The sequence below is a fragment of the Elaeis guineensis genome, chromosome 4, assembly GCF_000442705.2.
Source record: "Elaeis guineensis isolate ETL-2024a chromosome 4, EG11, whole genome shotgun sequence".
Classification (NCBI taxonomy): Eukaryota; Viridiplantae; Streptophyta; class Magnoliopsida; order Arecales; family Arecaceae; genus Elaeis; species Elaeis guineensis.
In genome coordinates this window covers 43,622,668-43,641,062 of record NC_025996.2, presented here as the reverse complement: position 1 = coordinate 43,641,062, position 18,395 = coordinate 43,622,668, and the positions used below count along the sequence as shown (strand labels likewise).

The 18,395-nt window shown below is 35.0% G+C and overlaps 1 protein-coding gene and 1 long non-coding RNA gene across 2 annotated transcripts; both read right to left on the bottom strand.

The window, feature by feature from the left end:
- Positions 1 to 7,712: 7,712 nt before the first annotated feature.
- LOC140856968 (uncharacterized) lies at positions 7,713 to 9,351 on the bottom strand. Its single transcript, XR_012140476.1, has 2 exons — positions 8,112 to 9,351; positions 7,713 to 8,003 (listed from the first exon to the last, which is right to left on the bottom strand). It is a non-coding gene; the product is annotated as an uncharacterized lncRNA (long non-coding RNA).
- Positions 9,352 to 10,878: 1,527 nt separating this feature from the next.
- LOC105032365 (remorin) lies at positions 10,879 to 17,930 on the bottom strand. The gene is made up of 5 exons (XM_010906807.3): positions 17,639 to 17,930; positions 15,459 to 15,509; positions 15,270 to 15,357; positions 12,618 to 12,699; positions 10,879 to 11,370 (listed from the first exon to the last, which is right to left on the bottom strand). Exons 1-5 carry the CDS (start codon positions 17,793 to 17,795, stop codon positions 11,170 to 11,172), a joined length of 579 nt encoding a protein of 192 aa, XP_010905109.1. The 5' UTR covers positions 17,796 to 17,930; the 3' UTR covers positions 10,879 to 11,169.
- Between the last annotated feature and the right edge of the window lie 465 nt (positions 17,931 to 18,395).

The following is an 18,395-nucleotide window of genomic DNA, read 5'->3' as shown; positions in this document are numbered from 1 at the left end:
TGGGCTGTACAGCTTTCGACAGTCTGTCATAGAGCACTCCAATTCTGAGCCACCATCAGATTGAAAGTCTTACATAGATCATTGGATGCGGGTGGACATATAGGAGGCCCTTTGCAACCAATGAAGTACTGAGGAGTACTTTGATAGGCGGTAGAGGGCACGATAGAATTAGTCCGTCCAGCAGCATCCAATCAAGCACACTGACGGCTCCATTGGCACATATGTTGTGGCTGATAGTTTGATAAAAATTTTATACTTAAATTAATTTCATATTGAATTAATCATATATATATTTTAATTAATTTAATTTTATTATTTATTTATTATGAATATGGCAGTTGGATCGTGCACTAGGATAGCTGCAGATATGGAAGGCCACACACTAGTCTAGGAAAACTGGTGATTACTTAAATTTTCAATCTCGATAGATCACGGTAATAACTTAAAATATTATTTATTAAGTTTTTATATATATTGATATATATGGACTAATAAATTTCTAAACTATATAGATAAATTATATGGAGTATCTCATATTACGGGCACGACGAGAACCCATTCTCTCAGCCCCTTCTTGACCTTGAGGGATGGCTCAGGGCCATTAGAAGGATGAGTAAGAATCAAATCATAGGATTCGGCCACAGCTTCGAGCCTCCAGCAGCTCGATACTCCTCTCAGGGCTCGACGATGCAGACGTGGGCTGACGCACATGTGGAGGTCGTGCAGAGGCTTTGGAGCCAGCAACCTCAGAGTTTTCGAGATGCCATCTGCGATATGACTATTGAGATCCTCTGGAATCTGCATCTGCACGATCAGTTAGGCTCGTTGTCACAGCTATCAAAGCAGATAAGTCTATTAATAATTTTTTTATTTTAAATTTTTATATTTAGAAACTTCATATGTCTAGGCTTAAGTTTGAAAAAAAAATTTAAGAGGTAAAAATTCAATCTAACCATCCAAACGATAGATCGGGGGTGTCTATAGCTCCGTATCATCGAATGAAATGTGTAAGAACAATTTATTCGAGAATCGAAGTAGCATACGAAATATACATCTTCGTATCAATATATATGTTTTCGTATCGAAACTTATTAATAATATTTTATTTTTCTTTATTAGAGGATGCTGGGATATTTGGCTCTCATTCACCAGTAGCTGGAGAGGACGTTCGGAAGCAGGAGAAGGATGAGAAGGACGACGAGGAGGATCTTACATGATTTTCTTTTGATATGTATATAATTTTGATACTGGTAAAGCAGTATAAATTTATAAAATTATATAATTTATATTTTTGATATAATATAATTAATTTTATATTTATGATTGTATTAAATAATTATTATTTTATTTATAATAGATTTTAAAAAATATTATTGCTTATTAATGTGATTAAAATAGGTTTTAAAATATTTAATTATAAATTTTTTAAAAAAATTCAAAACTATGCCATCACTAATAGTTTTTAAATATTTTAATTAAAAAAATTAAAATTATTTTTGATGGTTTTTTTATTGGTAATACCGTTGCTAATTACTGTCATTAGCGATGACAAAATTATCGTCGCTAATAATAGTAATTAGCGATGATGTTATTTCTTACATATTTTTTGCGACGAAGTTCCATTGCTAATAGCATTAGCGACGGCTAATGGGCTATTAGTGATGGCAATTAGCCATCACTAATAATTTATTTTCTTGTACTGATCTCTGACTTCTTTACCATCCAGTTTGAAATATTTTTCTATTTTTTTGGATATTTTTCTGTTTTTAATTTCTTTACCACTCAATTTGAGATATATTTCTTTTTTCTATAGTATTTTTGTCTATAAAAATCATCGATCTTTGGTTGTCTTCTATTTGAGCATCAGCCTTCTCTATAGTAGTGTCTTTGTCTATGAGGATCATCGGCCTTCGATCATCTTTATTTTGAGCACTATTATTCTCTTCTATAGTATTTTTGTCCATGAGGATCATCGGCCTTTAGTTACCTTCTCTTTGAGTGCTAGCCTTCTATTCTATATTATTTTTTATTATAAAAAAATAATAATTTTCAAAATCAAGGTGGCATATACAATACCATCTTGAGTTTGAGGAAGAGTATTGATATGATTTTAGGGATTATATATCAACCTATAATAATTTTCTTGTTAACATGATCTAATGGTATTTTTCTTTCTTAGTATAATTTTATATCATTTTATTTTGTTAGTATGATTTTTTTATTTTATTAGCATAATTCTATATCAGTTGTTTTTTTTTATTAAGTCTGTATATTAGTATAAATAACTTCTGAGACGTATTGAATAAAATTGAAATAGATATAATAAAGCTATTTTCTCCTCTCCATCTTTCTCTTTTATTTTCATCTTCTTTTGTCGATATTGTAATACAGGAAAAAATGTTTAACTAGTTATTTACCATTCTCAAATTATTCACACATTTTCAGCTAGCCAAGTTAGTTTTCAGATATTCTAAAACAATCAACTTTTCAAGATATAGTGAATGATGCATGAATTTGTTTATCAAGACATTCTTTTTTTTTTTGTTTATCAATCATTAATGACTTATTGAAAGAACAGTCAAGGTGTAGAAACTAATCTTGCTATTTGTTGGTGATGGGGTAATCTATTTTGATATTATCTATTTTGGTTGCTAGTTATCATGCTTTTAACATGAACAAATAGTGAATTTTTTAACTATAAAAAAGGTAATATTTCCAAACTTATGGCAACTTTTCACCACTTTGTTTTCTTTTTGTGTATCTTTATCCTTAGCCAATTGTTTGTGATTGTGAATTTATGAATATGATTCATGTCAGGAGGTTTTTCTTAGTTTTAAATATCCAAAAACTTAATGACATCATATTAACTTTGCTTTCTTAAAAGAAAAACAATAGTCTCTGAATTTTAAAACAAATAATGTATCAGGAAGAAGCTATTGAAGACAAACTAGCTAGCTTGAGTGAGGATAAGGAATGCTTAAATGTCACCTACTTTCACAAAAGCAAGCGAAAGCCAGCAATGATCCACCAAGAAGTGGCTGACACATAGGGGTCCAACTATGGCCTCATTTACGCAAAGAACTGTAGGCATCAAAGAACACATTGCAAATTAGTAGACATCAATGAACACATTGCAAATTCTTCGATGTCCATGCCTACAAAAAATAAGGTGAAGATTCAAATGGATTACTGGAGACTGAGGGAAAAAGTTGCCTGCCATTATTTATCAATTTTTTATTTTGTTGTGGAGGTCTTAACGTATTATGCTGAACCATAAAGTCTAGGCTTGCATAGCCAATCAATCTGCTATTGCAAGACCAAACGACACGATCCAAACAAGCTCTCGATCTGTAAAATAAAACGTGTCTTCTGGGATTTTATTAGTTCCAATAATGGCAATTTACTATATACAATATGACTGTTAGCATTGTGACTAAACTCTATTTAACAACATTTTTTGGAGATTTCAGTTTCAACAGCCTCAAATTCCACAAGCCTTGCATGTATAAGCCTTAGTACTATTGTCTTTCTTTCTTTCTTTCTTTCTTTTTTGGTTTTATGTTGTTAGGCAGGATGGTAGACCAACCACCACACAAGAGTTTCCATCCTCAAATTGTTGATATAAAACTAGCACGTGAAGCAGCTGGCTGTTTAACATGAAACTGCTTCCTGCTGACACATTAGAGAAGTATCTGCCGTAAGCTTTCTAAAGCAGTAGTTAAAAGAAATTTAGAAGTTGCATCACCATGACATGATTGAGATCTATTTAAGTTCTTAGATCAATAATCCTTTCCTACCATGGGAAAGAAATTTATTGGACTGTTGTAGCAAGACGCCAAATAAAAAAATTGAAGAAAACAAAAATCAATGCATGCTCAAGATTTACATGGAAAATTCTTTAAATCAAAGGAAAAAACCATGGCAAAGATGGATGGAGATTTTTTTTACTATCTTTGATCTTGAAGATTATAGAGTATAAGATAAAAATTCTAAAAAACATTCACGCCTCAAAGGCAATACATCTCACTAAAATATATTAATAAAATCGGGTCGGGTCCATACCACAGGAGGTATTAACTCTGCGGCTAGTGCTAATCTAAATACAAAACACCTCAACATGGACACTACATAAGGGAGCAAGTTTTTCACTTCACTTCTTCATTTGATGCCATTTCTTGATGAGAATGCCGGTTATACTCTTCGATGGTAACGATGCATCTAGGTCCGACATCATGAAATTCATGTTTAAAAGCATAAACAGAAACAAGTTTAGTGGATGATGGGTGGGCTATAATATGAGTCATAGGTCATGGACCTGAGGTGCAAATAAAATTCATCTAGGCATGGTTCGAATTCGAAGTTATAGCAAGGCATTTTGCTCCGACATAAAAAAAGATGCCCTTAAATTTTGAAACCACTGAAGGAATGTCAAGAATCAGAACAGCTGAACATAACTGCGAAGCCAACTTTTTGAAGTTTAGAAATGGCTTAAATATTCAATGATCAAGATTCTACTCTTCTTTCTGAAAACAAGAGAGATTTCTATTCTACATATGATAAAATTACGTATGCTCTTTAAATTTCATGCAGAGATTCAAGCTTCTTACTATGGAGCAGTCGATGCACAAAAATCAGAATTTTTCAATGCATGTCATAGAGTTTTCAAGAAAAAACAATGAAACATTTATCTGAGGATGATCTTGCAAACCTGTGAACGATTTTTGTCTAAACTGAGTGTCCATCTTATTTATTTATCTATTATTGATGAATTCCGTTTCTGATATTGTGTGGAAGCATGTTAGCACACTTGGTATTGTTAATTTTCTTTCCAGTTCTTCGGGTTCCAGGTTTCTCATTATTCCATCTTCAGAATGGAGTTTAATTCTTGACAGATAATTTCAATATTCCAACTGATGCCTTCTTTTAACAAGAATCAGAAACAAAAATTTATTCAACTACTTCACATTGCTTCTAAAATTAGTGCCTTCTTACGGTATATTTATTTAGCTAACTTGTAGCTGGTAACAGTCTATTCTGCTGTTTTTGCTGCCTCTGTGTTAATTTCTTTGATGCTTGCGAGTATTCATAGGTTCGATGATCTAGAAGTAATGAGCTCAGCTTCCATAGCTACCTTCTTTGAGGTCTCCCATGCAGTAATAGATGACTTCTTCTTAGAAGTCCCGTTTGACATTTTCAGGAAACTAAATTACAACCTTCAACCTGACATATATTTTGAATATTTACCAATAGCAAAAACAATATTGTATGTTTCACAATCATTTACTAAGATGAAGAGATAATGCACTATTCTAGAGAAAACCCTCCACTAAAACAATTCAAACCAGATAAAATTTTCATCAATCTAGCGACTTGAGACAGATATTGAAACTTGAAAGCTAGGTGTTGGACAATCTGCTGCAGAAAGAGGTAACAATGGTGAGTCAACCTTAAGTATTATCTCATTTTCAGGGGACATGGATCATTGAATAAAGAAATGCAATTATGCAAATAATAGTTTAAATGCATTTGTCACTTGATAAGGATATCTGATAGAAGAGATATGATATAATGTGCCTTGTGGATTGTAAGGAGAAATCTGAATAAATGTCTAAGATATATAATTCTATGTGCAATGGCTCCAAGCATTTTTCTGAATCATTTCTTGACATGTATAACCGATTGTATGATCCTCATCAATCCCTATGCTTGGTGAAATTTTAAACACCGCAATATGTCCTTTTTAGGCTAATGTTTGGAGAAAAGATTTCTTTAGTATAACTAACCCGACATTTCCAGTATAACTGGCTTCCTTTGTATGATATCAGTCCTTTGCTTGGGGACATGTTAAACACCACAATGTAAACATTTTTATCCCTATTTTTTTGAGAAAAGAAAATTTCTTTGGCATAATTAACTGGACATAACTGGCCTGGCTTTATGAATCTTTCTTCACCGATTTGCAAGGACCTCCACCTAGCACATTCTTTTTCACATCCTTGCCCATCTAGGTGGCATGAGGTTGTCTCTTCTTTTCAGATGCTTCAAGTTGATCCAAGTCAGTCTCTGTTGGGCTTACTAATGTTTCAGGCTAGCCCCATATGAAGAAGCCCACATCAGGCTAATAGGTATTTTGGCATGGGCTTTACTAATGAGGTTTAGGTCGTAATCTATGCAAGAAAAAAAAATATAAGAAGAAAAAGGAAAGAAGAGAGGAAACGTAGGGTCTTGAGTTTCTATACATAATAAGGGTTTCTCATACAAGGATCTTCACTCATCTCATCTGCACTTAATGCTTCAGAAAGTTGGAATTTCTCTCTTTGTGGATATGTTTACAAACTTTGCCAGTTGAAAGTTTGTTGATTCTTTTCTTATAGAAGTTTTCTTGTGCTTTGCATTATCTTGTTGTTATAGATCTCTTGTATTCTTTATATCATTGATTAGTGGATCTCGCTTGGTGCCTTATGGTTTTTCCTTTCTGGATTTTCCATGTAAAAGCTTAGTATTCTATTCTCTTAATTGCTTGGTTTTTTTATTTCTATTGAGTTATTATTTGCTGTTGTGGGTGAAATACCCATAGCTTACCTAGGAGGGGAAGGGAGCACTTCCCGACACTCTCCTAGTGAGGAATCTATAATTTCTTGTTGCAGAAGGCTGTTGCATTTCAACAAGTTTTCCACCAATTCACTCATAATTGGTTTATATTGCCTGAATGATGCTCATATATACTTGATTTCCAGTTTCAACACATTCAAATTAGCAAATTATTACTTTAGATATTCATCTCATATACTGGAACTCTCTATACTGCTCAGCTACCTGATCCATTTAATGTTCTTGACCTCTACAATTTTTTCCATTAGTTGCAAGGCATGCTAGAAGCATGGAATATCCTAAAGATACCCTTCGATGTCAACCAACAAAATGAGCCTATTATTACCTCATTAACCAGTGTACCAACTTCTTTTTCCTTCAACAGAACCAGCAACATATCATTTTCATATCATTAACCACTGCATCTGATGCTACCACTACATGATGTCCCTCACAAAACAGACATGGCTAGCTTTCAGGAAGGTTAAGCGTATCAATGAATAGGACAAGTTGGTGGGTAGAGGAGGGGATAACTGGCATTTAAACAGGGAAAGAAACTTACCAGTGTAATTTTCAGAGCTGGATAGATGTATTCTGGTCCCAGGTCAAGGATTAACCCAGCCAAACCTGTTAAACTTTTGAATGGGATGCTTCCTCTCAACTTATCCAAACCAGCATGACATAGTGGCCAACCTAATATATATGACCACTTTGTGCAAATCATGACCAGCCAATTTGCATTCCTGTTAATAGCAACTTGCCAATATTTCATAATGCTTTGTGAAGGTAATGAAGCTATACTAGGAGCCTTTCAACTATAACTTTTATTTGGCAAGATGTCAACATTATGTCTATGCCCATTAAAGGGAAAGGAGAGAGAAACTCGATCTCTCTTCAAACTTCAGAAAAATTTGAAAGATATTCATAGAAAAAAATAAATATTTTTGAAATTCATATTAAAAAAAGGAATTTTGCACATTTTTACATGCAAAGAAAAAATCACAAGCATGCCGAACAAAAGAAAAATCAATTCACAAAAAAGTGAAAAGGAGATTCAATTAGAAATTCAATCTCTCCACATACACATGCGCATGAAAAAAAAAAAAAGCCATACATGCACATAAAAAATTTAACTTGTATTTATATCTTTTATTATCTCCCTGCACGTCGTGCGTGGGCATCATTCTTGTAGCTATCATACAGAGCCTTACAAGGGGAACCCTATATATGTTACAGCTTTTTAGTGATCTGAATTTCCCACTGCAAGATAAATTTGTTCCATGCTGAATAAGTTAGAAACACTTGAATGGTAAGATATAATTATTTATTTTCAGCTTTGGCCACTTCATTTTCCTCCCATGCCTTTATCAATGACATTCTCTTCCCTGTTTCAACCCTTGCAGGTTGAGCATCTGGAAGTGCCAAAACCAGAAATACTTTCCTGTTATGTTCCAGTTATATAATACAGAGAAATAAACTACCAATTCAATTTAACAATCTGTAAAAGTTTAAATAGTTACCTCTCTCTCAGTCAAACCCCCTATGCTTTTCTCCCTTGGAGTATCCACAACCTATGCAAAAATGATCCTCAAAACTCAATATAAGTAAGTTCTTAGTGAAGAGTGAATAATGACCCATTAGGTGCTCTCCAAAATCTTAAGTTCTGGAGACTTGTATTGGTATGTTAAGTAAAGGCATATTGAGGGAAATGTTTTATTGGTAAATAGGTAATTATCTCCTGTAAGTATATTATGACAAATTGTATGCATAAAAATGACAGATAATTAGAGGCATATTGAGGGAAATTATTCATTGATACATCCATAATTCATCACCCTGTAAGTATATTAATACAGATCATATGCGTAAAAATGGGGCACACATACAGCCATGCATGGACAATGCATGTACAAAGTATAGACCTAAAACCATGTAAATTAGATGAATAAAACTACTGATTTGCACTTTTCATTAGAAAAAACCATGTAAATAAAAGGGAACTCTCTCTAGTGCATGTGCTAAGCAAAGAGGTGTCAAACTTTAGGCCCAAGTCTCGAGGCAGCTTGCCCATCTTTCTTCTCAAAATATATCGATCCATTTCCTTTATCATCCCAAGCTGATGCCTTCAATATTTTCATATCAGAAAAGTGTAAAGTACATGCAGTATAAAATGTGAAATCCATCGTATTAAAGTAAAGGGCTGATCAGCAGAATCACCAAAAGCCATACGCCTGACGAAGACTCCTTTTCATTTCACTGACCTTTAACATCTTAAACACCTCAGTCTCCTACCACTTTGTCTTGAATGAATGGCACAAGAAAATAAAATTATCATAACAGGCCTCGAGATCAAGACTGCAATTTTAAACCTGAACTCTTAGTTGCTTTTTATGATATACCAGTCTGCTAAATAACAAAGACTTAGCTATACTACACACTAAAAATGTTGTTCAAAGTTTTTGTTTGATTAGACTCATCTTAATGAAGAATTCTAGACCTCCTCCACTAGAAAGCCCTTGGAGAAGAGATGCCACCTATCGCAGATGTGGATGGCTTAAACCTCTCAACTTAATTATTGATGAGGGTATCACAACCTTTAGATTGCCAGCAAACAAACTACAATAGCCCTGTAGTTTCGTCACAAAGGTTCTGCTCAAGCAAAAAGCAGAAGGCTCCGGAGAAACTATAAAGGTATAAAGAAAAATCCTAATAATTTGCACTGCCCCTCAAAATGTACCACAAGCGATCATATGGAAGGAAAAGGCACATACCATATGATTGTTTCATTCCCGGTAAAAAGAAAAGCAATCCGTAGAATCCGGGAATGAACTTTCTTTTGAATTACTGAGATCTGTCAGAAGAACAAATCCCTTAGCGCTGTACCATATAATAAAATTATTAGTACGCCGGACAAAGATATCAAGGGAAATACCAAGTGAAACAGGACAAAGCTACCTACCTTCTTATCAGTTTACAGATATGAAAGAAATGCTAAAGAATTCTAAAAAGAAAAAGGAAGAGTGATTTTTTCTTTTATCAAAAGCAGACTGAGGTATTCCACTTTAGTCACCTAGCTTTATTCTAGAATAACAAGGGAGGGAATAGCAGAATATACAGTTACAAATAAAACTTCCCCAAAACCACAAGAGCCTGTTGAAGACCGTGGAAGAGCAAATAAATCGATCTGAAGTCAGAGAGGAGCAGAGTTCAAGGGAAAATCGAGAAGCTGCAACCTTTCTTAGTGAAGAGGAAATGAAGACTCAGAGGAGAGGAAAGGACGAGTGACTCAATTTATAAGTTCTTGAAGGTGCAGCAGCAGAACACCTTTTAAAGGAAATATATATATATATATATATTGAAGTGAAACTAAAAGAAAAAAAAAAAGAAAGCAAATTTAATTCCAACAAAAAAGATAATTCTGTAAACTAACATCACATTCATTAAAAAAAATACCATATATTTTCTTTTTCTTTTTTTTTTTAGTTTAAATGACAATATTTACCTAAACATGATACGCTATCATTGAGTTCTATTTAACAAAGCTTTTAGGACAATTTCAGTTTCAACACCCTCACTTGCCAGATGACTTGTATGTATATGCCTTTGTACTTCTACCATTGTTCCAGTTTTCTGTTGTTGGGTTAGAAGATGGACGAACCACCACACAAGAATTTCTGACCTCAAACTTCCGATATAAAATGGGCACCTGAAGCAGCTAGCTGTTAACATAGCGGAGAGGATGCCAAAAGCCAATGTCAGAGTAAAACTGTAATCAGTAAGTTTTTTAATTTGGATCCTTGCAAAGGATAGGAATTGGAATAGCATTGCCAAATGCATTATCAAAATTTCCTTTGAAAAAAATCATTATATTAATTCTTCTTAAATATTCTAATTAAATGTTCTATTAAAGATATATGATGTGCAATAAGTTGGCGTCTTTAAATTTATTATGCCATCAAATGATAGCAACTCAACAACTTCCCGATGTTTGATGGACATTAATGCTGAGTACTGAAGATGAGATCATTGTAACAACTGCATGACCCCATGCCCATCCATTTGTTTATGACAGTGAACTCCCAGTTTATTGATTGGTTGCCTGTCAAGAATCCACCAGAACTACCGAAAGCAATCAGATTGTCTTGCTTCCTCGATACTTGTATAGCAATTTTTCTGTCAACTGGCATCTATTTACTTCATCAGTCCGCAGTACATCTCAATGCATTTTGTATAAATATATCCATATGAACATGTAGGGGATTCAACTTCTTTTTAAAGAACATTAAATGGCTTTGATGCTAGCAAATAATTTGATGTTGTATTAAATACACACGAATGTTTTTCTTTTTTTTCTCTCTCTTTTCCCACAAACTAAAAGAATACAATGGTACAACACCAAATCTTTGTTCTTGTAAATTACAACTATATACAAGTACATGACACTTTACACACCAGACAAACTGGGATTTCCCATCAAAGCTTTAACTAAATCAAAATATAACCCACAAACAAAGTAGAGAGAGAAACAAACAGATCAGAGGTGGAGTGTACCATTAATCCACTCTTTCTAGTCAGATCTTAGGCTCCAAAGCAGCCAAGGAGCTTCTTTGGAGCAAGCCCTGTGGCACGATATTTTGCAGCCATTTCCTCTGCCTTCAGGATCTCTTCACCACGCTTGGCCTCAATAAAAGCTCGCTTCTCTTCTGCTGCTTTGTGAACCATGGCCATCTTGTTTTTCATTTGTTCTGCATATTCTGCCTTCTTTTTTTCTAGTTCTTCCTGCTCACATATTAAAAAAGTATTGGATGCAAGCTCTCTAAAGCAATATGTAAAAGAAGTTATACAAGTTACATCACCATGCAGATGCTGCAGACCTATTCAAGTTCTTAGATCAATCATGCTTTCTCACCGTAGGAAGAAACATACTAGAAACCAAGGTGGAGCAAATTTTTATTTTTTTTGGCTTCTTCATCAGATGTCATTTTTTGATGACAATTTATAATCTTTGATAGTAATGAAGGATCTAGGTCCAATATTTTTTGAGCAAGGCCTAGGTTCACCAATATCACATTCATGTTTAAGACCATAAAAAAGAATTTAGCAGACACTGGATTGGCTACAACTGAGTCAAAGGATGAATGGACATGAGGTGCCATCATAATTCATCTAGTCATGGTCTGAATTTGAGGTCATAGTGAGGTATTTCTCTCCAAGTTAACATGAAAAAGGATGCCCTTAAATTTCGAACACACCAATGAGACCTTGAGAACCAGAACAACCAAAAAGAAATCCAACATCATGTATTCAGCTGGGCCTATGCTTCTCAAGACTTAGGAATGGCTTAACGATTGAAGGATAAGGATTCCTACTTAAAGTATGATAAATTAGGCATGCAAAGATTCAAGCTTTTTCCTGTGAAATATTTGATGCATAGAAATTACATTATTTGAATGCACATAATAAATTTTCCAAGAAAAAATGATCAAACATTTATTGGAGAATGATCTAAAGTATTCTTTCTCAAAAAAATGAATGATCGAAGCATAGTTTTAATGCTTGCAAAATGCTGGACATTTTTCTGTAAACTGAGTGTCAACCTGCTTCTGGCAGAGCTGCCATTTAACTACACTCCATTTTGACTTAAATCCATTTCTGATACTGTCCAGAAACATGTTAGAACACCCAGTATTCTTCTTTTGTTTCCAGTTCTTTGGGTTCCTTGTTTCTCATCCACTCCGTCTTCAAAATGGAGTTTAAGTCGTAAGAGATGATTTCAAAATCCAGCTAATGCCTTCTTTTAACAAGAATAAGAAACAAATATTGATTCAACTACTTGGCATCACTTCTAAAATTAATGCTTTCTTGCGGTCAATTTATTTGGCTGACTTGTAGTTGTCTTTTTTGTTGTTTTTGCTGCCACTAATGTTAATTTCTCTGATGACTACAACTATTATAAGTTTGATGGACTGGAAATACAAAGGCTAGAAATTTTTCTTGTAGGACAGATTGAATGAGAAATCGGTTACCTCTTTTGCTTTCAGCTCAGCTTCCATAGCAGCCTTCTTTGAGTTCTCCCAGGCAGTAATAGATGACATCTTTTTAGCAGCCCTGTTTGACATTGTCAGGAACCTAAGTTATAACTTCCAACCTGATATATATTTTGAATAACTATCAATAGTAAAGGCAACAATTTACGTTTCAAAATCATTCAACAATATGAAGAGGTAATGCACTGTTCTAGGAAAACCTTAAACCAGTATCATACAAAATAAATTTTTCATCAACCTAGTGTCTTCAGACAGATGGAAATCTAGTTCTTGGACAATTAGCTGAAGAAAGAATGAATCTTGGTGAGCGAACCACAAATATTATCTCATTTTCATGGCAGATGGATTACTAAATAAAGAAATCCAGTTCTGCAAATATCAGTTTCAAACCATCTGTCACATTAGGTGAGGATATGTGATAGAAGAGACATAATTTTTAATGTGCATCGTGGATTTTAACCAGAAAATCTGAAGAAACATCTAAGATAATGGTACATGTAGTGGCTCTAAGCATGATTCTGAATCATTGCTTAACATTGTCTAACCTATTGCATGATACTTATCAATCCCTGTGCTTGGAAACATGTTAAACTCCACAAAGTAACCTTTTTACCCTTATTTTTTAATAAAAAAATTCCTTAGCATAATTAATTAGGCTAGAGAAGTTCCCATAACTGGCTTCTGTTGTATGATACTTTTTAATCCTTGTGCTCTGAGACAAATTAAACACCAGAAGATCACTTTTTTTTAATCACTATTAGAATCCAGCAAGTGCAAGGATCTCTCTCTGGAATGAGTAGAAATATGCATGTTTTCTTTTTTTGCATATATAAATATATTTTTTCTCCTTGTGCTATTGATGGCTTCATGTTGAACTCCTTTCCTGGTCCTTACTTAACACACTGCTAGAGAGGCTTCTGAAACCTAGTATCTGCTGGACTCCCAGCCATGGCACTTGAAAAATCCAAGAATCCAGCATGCTGCTGCACTCTTACCAGGAAAGTCCCAGCATCTAACAAGTGTGTAGAAGTCCAGGCTTTCCCATTATATAAGCAGAGATTTTTTGAGAATAGCATAATTAATTAGGCAAGTTCCAATAATTGGATTGGCTTTATGAATCCTTCACCAATTTATAAGGGCCTCATCCACCAGCACAAACATTTTCACATCCTTGTTCATCAAGGTGGGATGAGGTTGTCCCTACTCTTTGGTTGTTTCAAGACTCATCTTCTAAGTCCCTCTCCTAGAGAGGAATCTTTAATTTCTTGTTCCAGATGGCTACTTTTTTTTTTTTTGAATATAAGGGAAGGAATGACAACCAATTTATTGAAGAAAAGTATTTACAAGAGAAGAAGGGAAGAAAAAAAGGAAAAAGGACCAGAAAGAATAAACTACTTAAGGATCACCAAGATTGGAATCCACAACTTAGAATAAGCTAGCTGAATCTTAGAAGTACCAAGGCATGCACAATCTTTGAAAGATGCAAAGCTTGTATAGTAAATGACTAAGCTGATTTGTTGTTTCTTCAGAAATGTTTTCTGCTGTTCCTCTTTTTCCAAACAGACAATGATATAGCTAATGCTAGCTTGTCCCAATCCGATCTGATGCAGTGTAGAGAAGGTGGATAACTTCTAAATTTCATAACCTTGCAATTCTCTTACAGATTTGCTAAGCAAAAGGCAGTACAGCAGTAAATGACTGAGTTTCCATTGGTCTTCCACAAAAGTTCTCCACCAATTCATCCACAATTGGTTTACATTTCCTGAATGTTGCATATAGACTTAGTTCCTAGTCTAAACACACCGAACTTAGCAAGCCATTATTTGTGATACTCATCTCATATACTGGAACCCCATACACTGCCAAACCATTTGAACATTTAACATCATTGGCCTTTACAATTTTTTCAAAGCATGGAACACCCTAAACAAAACCTTCCATATCAACCAACAAAACTAAACCTATTTTCATGGCATTGGCCCATGGTATACCATTGTTTTCTGAAAGTAACCTGCACTATATCATTTTCAAATATCATCAACTGCTGCATCTCCTTGAAGTTAGCAGTAGACATTATCCCTGACACAACAGAGAGGACCAACTTACAGCAAGGGTAAGTGTAGTAAGAAATGGGATGGCTGGTGGGGAGAGGTGGGGCTCACTAGCATTTAGAGAGGGAGAGAAAAGAGTTCAGAGCATTTTAAAAACAGGATGGATCTATTTTGGTTTGAGGTCAAGGTCTGGCCTGGCTAGCCTGTTAACTTCTTGAAATGGGATGCATACTCCCAACTTCATCCAAACCAGCATAGCGCAGTAGCTAAACCAATATGACAAACTGGCATAAACCATAACCAAGACAATCTGCATTCCTGCTAATACCAACTTGTCAATATTTCATAATGCTCTTTGGAAAAACATTAAGTAGGCTTTTATCTATTGATTTAATTGGTAAGAGGTTAGTGAAGCTAATAGTATAGCTATTTTATAAGGACTCACAAGAAGCATCACATATATGTTTTACCTTTTAGTTATCTAGATTTCCAATGAAAGAGGCATCTGTTGTTTGATGCTGAATAAATAAATGGAGAACAATTTATAACCACTTGAAAGGTAAAACTATTAATAACTTACTTATTTTCAGCTTTAGCCCTTTCATTTTCCTCCCATGCCCTTATTAAAGACATTCTCTTCTCTGTTTCCACCCTAGCAAGTTGAGCATCTGGAAGTGCCAAAATTAGATATACTCTTCTGTTCTTTTTGATGCATATAATACAGAACAAATAAACTAAAAATTCAATTTAACATTTTTCAAATAGTTACCTCTCTCAGTTGAACCCCCCGTGCTTTTCTCTGCCAAAACATCTGCAACCTCTGTACCAAGAAAAATTATTCAAAGTTTATGCAGGAATGATCCTCACAAGTTTAAAGTGGGTTATGTCACTAAATGTATCATAGAGTGGCACATTGGTAATTGCATGTTAGGCGATCTCGGATATCTAATAGTCTGGAGTCTTGTATAGTTATGCTAACTAAAGGCATCTTAGCGAAGTGATCGACTGGTGCATACATAATTCATCACCCCACAATTATGACAGATCATATGCGCAAAGAATGAGTACACATACAGGGATGCAAGGACCATATTTGTAGACCTAAAACAACATAAATTAAATGGTAAAAATGGAGATTTGCACTATTCCTTAGTAAAAACTTGCATCTCTCTCTCTCTCTCTCTCTCTCTCTCTCTCTCACGCACACACACAATTGGTGGAAATCCCACTTGGCTATGAACCTGGGACCTCTCCTTAATGCATGCACTAAGGAAAGGTGTGCCAACTGTTGGACCCAAGACCAAGGCAGCTTGCCCATCTTTGTTCTCAAAATATAACGGTCCATTTCCTTTATCACCTAAACCTGATGCTTCCAACATTCTTATATCCAAAATTATAAAGTAGTATATAAAGTGAAATCCATTGACCACTTTTTCTTAAATGGATGGTTCAAAATTACCGTAATAGGCCTCAAAATATAGATTGCAATTTTAAACCTGAATTCTCTTCAGATGCACATGGAAATAACTAAGAAAAGAAGATCACCTAAAATCTTGTTCAGAGATTTTACTTAATTAAACTCATCTTACAGGTGGATGACATAACATCTTCCAACATAACGACCGATGAGGGTATCAGAACCTTTAGATTGGGGATTAAATAAATGAATAAACAAACTAAAATATCCTTGTAGATCATATGCACGGTTTCATCAAAAAGGAACTTCTCATGCAAAAAGCAAAAGGCTCTGAAGAAACTATGAAGGTATAAAGCAAACATAATCATAATAGTTTGCACAATCCCTCAAACTATACCATATACAAACATATGGAATGAAAAGGAGACCATATGACTCTTTCATTCTTTGTAAAAGGAAAAAGCAATCCATAGAAACCGCATAAAAGAAGTTTCCTTTGACCACAAAAGAAATTACAAGAAAGAACCTCTTCTTGGTTAAATTGAAAACTGAAATCTGACAGAAGAATAAATCTCTAAGATCACAGGATATCACTAAATTGGTCTACCATATAATACAATTGTAAGTACACTTGACAAATATATTAAGGGAAATTACAAATGAAACAGGACAAAACTAACAACCTAGTTTCATATCAATTTACAGATCTGAAAGAAATGCTAAAGAACTCGTCTAGTAATAACCATATCACGCATCAAATTATACAAGCTCTATAAAATTTATACACAGAAACTGGTGAATTAACAGCAAGCTTTGCAGCAGAGAGAATCCAGATCTTACTCCCACTAAAACATCATCAAGAATTTAAAATAATAATAATTAAAAAGGAAATAGCGAAGCTGCACCTAATGTTCAAAAGGAATTAGTCAAGTCCGGCATGAAAGTGTACCAGAACCTACCAGTAGTAGTGGGGAAGAAAGGGAAGGTAAGCCTCATAACTATTTAAAATCTAAAGAATTCACTCAAGAGAAATAATAATGCCAAAATTATCCTCCGGGTGAAGGCTTCTGAAATGGAAAATTCTATTTATCCTTTTTAAGAGGCAAAAAAAGAAAAAAAGAAAAAAAAATCTACTCATATTATGGTTAAAATTATATTCAATTCTTAAGTTCTTGAATAAGAAGCTTTTATCCAATTATATAGAAGAATATCTTTTAAAGGGGAAAAAAAGAGCAAATTTTCGAGTAAAGTAGAAAGGAAAAAAGCAAATTTAATTCCAGGAAAAAGATAATTCCATAAACTAACAACATCTCCATGGGAAAAAAAAAAAAGGAGGGCAAATTATCAGAAAGAGGAGCAAACAGCTTCTTCAGACTGTTACTAGAAACCAGACAAATAATTTAAAACAACGGTTCTCAAAAAAAAAAAAGAAATTTCCCAAATCCAAAGAATCTTTCCAAAACTAAGGTTTAACTCAAAACACAAGCAAGCACGCGCGCGCGCGCACACACACACACACACAGAGGTCGTACTCTCGACGACGGCCAGAGCCTTGGAAGCATCAGCCTTCTCCTCCGAAGGCGGCGGGATCACCGCCTTCTCCTCAGCAACGTCCTTGGTGGGTTCCGGCAGCGGAGCCGTCTCCGACGAGCCCTCCACCGTCACCTTCTTCGACTCCTCTCCCGCCATTCCTCTTCTTCCTCCTCTCCTTCAACACCACTAACTCAACTAAACACCGAGAGCTCGCTCCGACTCCACCAAACAAAGCAACCACACGAACAGCACCACCCAGATACCTCCAACTCCCGCTAAATAGAGAGAAGGGGGCCGTTGGCTCTTCGCTGGCCAGAAGGTGTAAAGAAAAAGCTTTAACGGATTCTAACGCTTTAATAAATTAAATTATTATTTTTATTAGCACCTAAAGAGAGATTTTTTTTAATATATATAACGGAAAGGATTTTATGGAAATTATGCAACTGTCCGCATGGGGTCATGAGGACCATACGGGGGCTGCTGGAGTTATGGATTCACATGCGTCCGCCACCAAATGTTGATCTGGACCACGCAATCGATGGACCCCAGCGGCCATGATATGAACGTTCTTTTTTACGGTATGATGGACAAGTCCAGCGAAGGTTGTGCGATCCTTCGGGTGGCATTGACGATGAGATCTCCATTTTGGTCGGCTGTGATCATGGACCACCGAGTCCTACCTACAATGTTGTACGGAAACGTCCTGGCCGTTTGATGCTGATCAGAAGGTGACGCGTAACAATCCACGTGGGAGTA

Excerpts from the sequence above, each read along its gene's own strand:
- LOC105032365 (XM_010906807.3), bottom strand. The coding sequence starts at position 17,795 with ATGGCGGGAGAGGAGTCGAAGAAGGTGACGGTGGAGGGCTCGTCGGAG. Across the intron at positions 15,358-15,458 it reads GGGGGGTTCAACTGAGAGAG|ATGCTCAACTTGCTAGGGTG; the intron begins GTAACTATTTGA and ends TGGCACTTCCAG. Across the intron at positions 12,700-15,269 it reads AGGGCTAAAGCTGAAAATAA|GGCTGCTAAAAAGATGTCAT; the intron begins GTAAGTTATTAA and ends AATGTCAAACAG.